Source organism: Etheostoma cragini, chromosome 13 (genome assembly GCF_013103735.1).
Source record: "Etheostoma cragini isolate CJK2018 chromosome 13, CSU_Ecrag_1.0, whole genome shotgun sequence".
In the NCBI taxonomy this organism is placed as follows: Eukaryota; Metazoa; Chordata; class Actinopteri; order Perciformes; family Percidae; genus Etheostoma; species Etheostoma cragini.
This window is the reverse complement of record NC_048419.1, coordinates 2,175,668-2,184,018: the sequence shown is the minus strand read 5'-3', so window position 1 is coordinate 2,184,018 and position 8,351 is coordinate 2,175,668. Positions and strand designations below refer to the sequence as shown.

Sequence of the window (8,351 nt, the reverse complement as noted above, 5' to 3'; positions counted from 1 at the left end):
AAGTTAATTTCCGCATATCTGCATAATTCAGCACCCGTGGTCCTGATGTTTACTCACTCCCATGTTCATGTCAGTAGGTCAGGGTTAAGCAGGGCACTTTTCATGCCTCGCAGCTGTTTGTATGACTGTGACTGTGTCTGGATGGCGTGGGTGCTTCAGCACCCAGGGAAGCTCGGAAGGAGTCATGTTGACCCTGACCTGAACCGGCCATTCCCACGCACAGACACACGCAGTAAGAGAGGCTAGCAGGCTTTCCTTTCACACGTCTCAGTAGCTTTGACGTGTAGCGTTAAAAAGGATGAATGAAAACTACAATAACCCTGAGTGGTTGGTTGGCTCAGACGTTTGTTATGTGATGAAAAAACAACAACTGCTCCTACTTGCTTTATTTGCTCTATAAAACCCATTGGTTCTTTTTTCCAAGCAGCTCTGTTATCACAGCCTCATTTCATTATATTTATTTATTTATCTTGAACAAACAACAATGTGGCAAGACAAAACTACATTTTGAAAGTATTCAGTATTTGCACATTTGAAATTAGTTCAAGAAGGAGCAGGCGGAAGCACATAACTTATTTGGTCTTGCCCCTTATTTCACAAAAACATACCATCACAAAGTAATTAGATATGCAAATACAGCATACAATCTTTCAGGTCTTACAATAACTAAAAACAATACTAAAATATACAACAATACTGTTATAATTGTTCTGTCCGGTGTCTTATTCAAGATTCAAGATTTCTTTTCATTCCACTGTACACTGTAGCACGAAATTATATGCAAAGTTCAAAGCTTTAAAAAAAAAGCACAGAAACTATTAAGAACACTGTCAAAAAATCAAGATATAAATGAAAAAGAAATAAATGCTTGTAGGGTGTGTGCATGTTGAGGGATAAATATACAGTCTAAAAAAACAGGAAAATATAAATATCTAGATATATACAGTTGTGAGTATAGATATCCATATTTAAAATAGCGCGGTTGAGATTAAGGTGCATTCAATCAGATGATTATGTACAGTAAATGAATAGTATTCAGATTGATTGATCTGTTTTAGTGTTTTATTGTTCAATAGTCTGACAGAAGAAGCTGTTTTATCATAGTAATGGAAATACACAGTGGCCTTGATCATTGACCTGCTTGTTATAGAAGCGATTTATGAATTATTAAGCTTATTGTTCTGTAGAATTCAATATGAGTCAATATGCCAGCGACAGCTTGTGTAAGTGGAAATGTGTCTCCATCTAGTGGAGGGTATGAACATATGGGATGATGAAAAATGTGAAGGGAATGCTTGTTAATAGAGGCTAACCAGAAACGAGTACTATTAATGAGAAATAATGATATGTTCATTCACACAAACCACTTTGAAGACATTTTGTAAAAGGGCTCAATTAAATCTTTTAGGTGTGCTCTTAACAACTAAATACAGAGGCACTTGTATTTAGAGAAAAACATTTGAACTGCAAACATTGACTTTATATATTAATATTATTTACTTGGGTATGTTAATGGTAAAAATGCCAAATGCGTTTGACCTCACAGGGTTTTTATCAGGGAAGAGATTCCTAAAACATTTGAATTCTTAAGCCACCTTCAAGTGTCATTGCATGCATAGTGTTGGGCAAAATGTAGCGCTAGATTATCAGGATTTGTAGTTCTGATAGTATATTCTGTATTTATCCACCCACTCTGTCCTTTATATGTCTCCTGACCCTGAGACTTGAGAGTCAAATTGACTCAGATGGGTTCATAGTGCTGCTGGTTTGACGCAGCGAGAGGTTGTTACTGGAGGATTTATGGCAGACGCTGCAGCCTCGTGGACTCTCTCCACCGGTCGCCCTCTCACCGCCTTGTTAAATCGGCCTTTCTTTCCACTGAGTCTGCCTTTCATCTGCTGACATGAGAGAGCCAACGCTGACACGTCTATGCCAAAATGCAAAACATCAGCATAAGGAACGTGTAAATTCACAAGCACAAGAGTTAAATGATCTTCAAGGTTTTTGTTTGTAGTTTGGGATGCTTTATAACCAGTTTCTGTATGTCTGCATGTACCTCCCTCCACTCTTCTCCTTTCCCCCCCCCTACTTTAAAGGGTTTTCCTCATTTGAATGATGAGTCTGAGGATAGTTACATGAGTCAATTGTTACTTTTGGGTTGTGTAAATAAAATTGACTTGACTAGTTATATGCTTTTAGTTTTCTTTACACCCTCCTTGTTAAATTTCTTCTTCTTTTCCATTCAGTCTGACTTTAGATCTGACATTATTTCCTTCCCTTTGTGCTCTTTATTTATGTTCCTTTCTCTGCCCATATTAGTGGCTTGTAATTGTGGTGACCTAGAAATACAAGCCACAAGCACACTTTTATTACACTTATTTATTTTCCCAACACTCTTCCAAGTCCTTGGCTTGTAAATTACGTCTGACCTACATACCTAATATAGGCTAGGAGGTGAGCAATCTGAAGAGCTAGTCTGGATTTCGCAAGATTAGATTTGCAGAAATGTCCTGCACAGATCAGAAGATCCCGTAAGAGAGCCTAATAAAAGGGGGTAAGCAAATCTAGAAGAAGGCTTTATAGTGGAGGATGTAAAGTGGCATCTAAGGGTCAGGAGCATGGTGAGACATTGTGGCGAGTGAACTGTATTTATTAACAAATACACACAAATTTATAGCTGAATCATCATATCTGGATTGTCATTCACATTTTCACTTTCATTTAATTTCTATTGATTTTTCTAATGCACACATCTTTTTTTTAACACCACTTTACATTTGAAGCCCATGTTCTGACGGTGCTAAATCGCGGTTACACACTGAACTATGTGACCTGTAATTAGAATCAGCCGCACCAGCAGCATGGGAGCTCGTCTCAGCTCCACATCCACGGCTTTTAGCAGATCAATAAAGAGACAATGGCCAGAGAGAAGGGGGGAAAACCCTTAACACTCTTGCAAGAAAGAGATGAACTGTGTGTTTGAGGAAGTGGCTTCAGCATGAAGATAACGGAAGAAAGAAATGAATAGAATAAAGCGGACTGAGTCTCCTAGTGAAGCACAGACAGAAAGGGTCTATGTAGTCATCAAGGAAGTGGCTGGATAGGGTTTGTTGTGAGGGGAGGGGCGGACGTAGAGGGAGGGCAGACCTCATCGACCGAGGTGGAACAGTGGCACACACACACACACACACACACACACACGGTATACACACATACTAACACCAGGAAGCCCAGCAGAGGAAGGGGGTGGGGTTGTGTAGGCGGGCTCCTCTCTCTTTCTCTCTCGGTGTCCAGACGACTTGCTCTGAAAGGAAAACACTGATGTGTCCAGGCAGGCCCTGAAGAAGGGAATCTCAAGCAAGCAAGCAAGGAAGAAAGAAAGAGAGAGAGAGAGAGAGAGAAAGAAAGAGACTTATCATGGAGGAGGAAGAGGAGGAGGCACTGTGCTACTTGGACAGGGTGCTGCAGGAGGAGGAGGAAGAGGTGTTTGAATATGGAGATGGGGAGCTGGAGCCCATCACTCCGTTACATAGACAGTTCAAGGTGAGACAGTGGCTGGACAGCTGGATGCAGGGGATACACACACACACACACACAAATGTGACTAACAAGTCTTATTGGTGTTTTGGCGTGATGTGGCATAACTGTGTGCTGCTACATGTAACATGAGCCATCTGTGCTTTAAGAGTGTGTGTGTGACAGCCATTGGTGTGTCAACATGGCCAGATGAGGCAGCACATGTCTCCTCACACTGCTGCTGTCTCAAGACTGCAGGTCTGTTTCTAATAGTAACTCTCTGTGTGTGCGTGTGTGTGCGCTCCTCCCAGGAGATGAATTGACAAGCATTGCTGCCTGTGTTGTTGTTCCTGGTCACACTTGATATCAGCTCCTTTATCACACAGAATGCAAGCAGAAGGTACAATAGAAAAAGCTTTCTTCTGTTTATAAAGTGTAACAGAGAAGTGTAAGCTCAGGACAGCAGGTTGCTCTGGAAAAATCTTTTCACCACTCATGTATTTCTCATCTTGCCTGCTCGCCACACAGTAGCTCTTTGTACAGCGGAGGGAAAATATTCCCACTGTTGGAAAAAACTCTTTTCCCCCTCCTTTCCTGTTTTTTTTTTTTTTTTTAAATCTTACTGTGACATGTTTGTCACTAAAGGAGTAAGCTTTACACGTCACCAACAGATTTTGCTTTGACAATACAATGCATTTGTTTCGTCAAGGCCCAAGGAAGAATCTGGCATCTCAGACTTTAGAAATATTTAAGAAATATTGTTAGAGAAGCTCTGGGGTGTAATTGGAATAAATAAAATACAATGACATTTATTAAAAAAAACAGTGTCTAAAGATGTGTACACACGTGGTCTGCTGTGCTTAAAATAAATGGTGAGCTGCAGCAGGACTTTTATCAAAGAAGCATCTAAGATGACTCATTTCTAGTGCTGCTTTTGCTTTGATATTTAGTCAGAAGTTATCGTTTCTTTCAAGGAATACAGCATTGAAACAGGCTCAGAGGCTCCGTCGCATACACCTAAACCCTGCCAGTACATGTGCTGTTAGAATCCTTCATGAACTTACTGAGGGGATTGTGAACGCAGCTTGATACATGAATGACACCCCACAATCACAGGGATATTAAGCACAAGCATTCAAATTCAATCTCTGTATTTCTCCAGCAAACAAATTCCTAATAATCCTCTTATTGAGAAATAGAAAGTATGTATTGTGGAAATACTGTATACTTGCAGTCTTGAGGGATAACATCCTTGTCAGAAGGTGGACGTTAGTCGTGATTGGGTTAAAACCATAAGGTCATGGTTCCATTCTCTTATCAGCACACCAGCCCTGCCTGATATCATTGTAAGGATCTGGTTTAATAATTAATCTTCAATTTCTGCTCTCATGGCTGTTCTTTACCCTCCCTTAAAGTACATATAACACTTCAACATCACTTTTACAACTCCCACTTTATTGGACTTTGTGTGTCTGTTGAGCAGCGGTAAAGTGTGAATAACAGCCTGAACAGCTGTTGGCTTACTGTTAACCAATATGCAGTTTATTATGGAGGGATATTTAAATGAGGATTCCTTGCGTAGCTTTCACACCTTTTGAAATTGTTTTGGTCAACACATTTTTAATATGCTTTCTGCATACAGTGGCCTGACCCGAACTTGTTTAGATTATATTAACACCACTGTAGATATTTTTGCCTTTTTACAGTATAGTGTGAATCATGCGGCGAACATTATATATCGTTACAAGCAGGGGGCGGGGGCGGGAGGGGGGGCGACTACACACTGCAGTGAGCATGATCGGTCCACGTAGAGTAAAGCCAATTAGCCTGTGTTACCTTATTTGACAGATATCTATATGCATTTTCCTTTTTTATCTGTCAATTTGATACATTTTTTCTTGCTTGAGTAAATAAAACCCTAGATAGATGAAGAGAGATTTAATTTTGTCATTCCTTTTAATCACTTTGTGTGCACTTCCAACACAATATATAAGTACATGTTTACATTTTGTTACAACAATTTATCCCATGATCAAAAAGAACAAAGAAAAGAACTCTCTTAGTTCAGCTTCACAAGGATGGTCTACCGTAGATGATCTACCCATACTCTTAAGATCCTTTTAAAGCATATGCATGCACATCAAAATACACACAGATATTAAACATAAACTCATTCAGTTCATATCGTCCGACTATTTGGTCTCCATACATTCTCCTTGTAGTAACATTTGAAGTTATTTGCCAGAGAATTCCACAGTTTGACTCCCCTCCCTCAAACATCACATCACATCTGCTTTACTACATATTACTGTTTAATTGTAATTAAAAACAGAGTTTTGTCAAATAAAATGTGATGCGCCTTCTAATCCAGTACATACTTTGCTTCGTTTAAGACTGCAATACTGTTGAACACTTTATCTTAACCAATGAGGTTTATGGTCTGTTACACCCAAAGAGTTAGATACATATGTACGTCACATGGATTGGATGGCGATAAAATGCCCAAAGGTCTAAAGTGAAGCAAGTCTGACTTTTGGTCTCATCCAATCTAGTATGTTTCACTGATTCCTGCCCAATGCATGATGGGATAATGTGGAATATCAACAGCAATACAGTCAAGCATTTCACCTCAGCTTAACCTTTCAAGTTCACTTCACTGCTTGCAGCTAGATTTCTTCAAGCCAATAACATGTTTCCAGATTCACTGTTGCTCATTCCTGGACATGTTGTGTGTGTGTGTGTGTGTGTGTGTGTGTGTGTGTGTGTGAGATGTATAACTAAATAACTACATGTCTCTTTTATCCTGCAGGGAGACGTAGAGAAAGGACTGGAGATGAAGAAGCTGGTGCTGTCAGGTTTCCTGGCCAGCGAGGAGATCTACATTAACCAGCTGGAGGCACTGCTACTGGTGAGACACTCACACACACACTTTAGACAAACAATGTTTTGAACTAGACAGTGTGTGTGAATAATACAGCTGGAGTGAAGTCACGCTGGGCGAGATGGAGAAAATGAAATATCACAGTATTTTTGACCAAATACCTCAAAATTGATGTTTCAATATTGTAGGCTTGACTATTGTAACCTGGCTCCGCCTTTCTACATACTTCCGCTCCATTTTTATTTCGCTTGAGTACTATGTCTGGGTTCGCGGTATAGTGTTGGGTTTTCTCAAGAGGGTAAGCCTCTCCTCTGTAAGCATAGCTCCCATGGCGGCATTTTAATGCTACAAAGCCATCACCTGCAGTTAGCATCCCATTGACTGCCATTCATCTTGGCGCCACTTTGACAGCGAATAACTTTACATATGAAGTGTGTCAAGACTCTATTTGTCCAATGTTTATTTCTAAAGAAACACGGCAATGTATAAAAGGCTCCATTACCGTGTAGCTCACGTTATGGCTCCGCAACAGACGTTTTTGCAGAAAATAGGCTAACAATTGCGTCATGACGACGAAACTTATTGTCGAATAGTCGACAAATCACCATATTGTCAGGAGAAGCACGCAGACATTTTGGGCTTCCATCAGCTGTTTAGCTTTAATTACAAATGTTAAACTATCTAAGTTAGCAGGAATTAGCTTGTGTCTGTGTTTTTTCCTAACATATACTGTACCTCCGCTCTCCGTCTCTGCTGATTGGGAATGATTGAGATTTCCATTGCACAGCTACCAGAAGACTTACAACTTTCAGACAGGTTGCTCACATCACATCTACTTCTTCAAGCTCAGCTGGAGGCTGCCCAGTAACGCTCAGCATCACCGGGAAAGAGCTTCTAATAGACTTCACTCGTCTCCGTCCAGAGCAACGGCATCTGGTGGTCCATTTCTCTAACTGTCTATGGGTTTTCTCCGGGCTAAATTTTTGGCGGTCCAGTCAGCAAACAGAGGGAGTGGCCAAGCAAGAACAATCTAAGCTGAGTTTTGTTGGTTGCCATGATGTTGTGGCCCTCCTCCCCACGGGGCTCGGGAGAAGTTTGATCTTCCAGCTCGCTCCGTTTGTGGTGAAGAAGTTGGCTAGGCTAATGCTAGCGATGCTAATGCTAAATATAAGCTTTGTCCGTCTCCCCTCTTGTTGCACATGCGCAGGACATACGTCACGACCAAACTTCAATAGTCCAAGAGTTTTAAACTTCAACAGAGTACAAGGGAAGTTAGACATTCCTTTTTTGGGGGGGTAAAAGAGTGTCAGGTTCAGTTCTGGCCAATAACCCAGTAACACTGTCTCTACAGCCCCTGTTTACTGGTTCCACTATTATTCCATTGATTTAGTATTTATTCATAATTCTCATTCTCATATCTCACTTGGTATTTATTATTTATTCATCATTCTCATTTCCTTTTTCCGAACTGTTCATCATGTTCATACTGTTCATATTATATGTAATATACTAACTTAATACTATTTATCCCAGTACCCATTGCACTATGTTCCACATTTTAATAATTATTATTGGACTCTTCATTGCACTCATCCCTCTACGTTGTTTCTGTTTAGAGTATGTATATATTAGTGTGTCTATATTAGTGTGTATATGTGGTTTGTTTGTTTGTTTTGAATGTGTAAGCACATTGTGAGCAACTACGCTCCAAAAGGAAATTCCTCGTATTGTCTTCATACCTGGTCAATAAAGCTGATTCTGATTCTGATTCTGAAAATAGCAGGTTGAGGCTCAGTGCTGCTGCTGTGTGATTCGGTGCAGGTCCGTGTGAACTGTCAGAGTTCTAACAGTGGTTAGTGGTGTCACTGAAAGCAGGACCACAGTCACAGCGATTTCCTGCAACGCTTGACATGAAATGAACATGCTTCCCTATACTAAGCCACTATGTAATTTC

The 8,351-nt window shown here is 40.4% G+C and overlaps 1 protein-coding gene across 3 annotated transcripts in view; it reads left to right on the top strand.

Moving 5' to 3' along the window:
- The window catches only part of abr (ABR activator of RhoGEF and GTPase), a 127,637-nt gene that overhangs the window by 47,743 nt on the left and 71,543 nt on the right, over positions 1-8,351 (top strand). For 2 of the 3 annotated variants that reach the window (XM_034890079.1, XM_034890080.1), the window contains exon 3: positions 6,326-6,424. In XM_034890079.1, the coding sequence (XP_034745970.1) occupies positions 6,326-6,424 (99 nt within the window). Of the gene's footprint in view, positions 1-3,270; positions 3,544-6,325; positions 6,425-8,351 lie in introns of those variants that run through there. The other variant, XM_034890081.1, reaches the window with a different exon arrangement.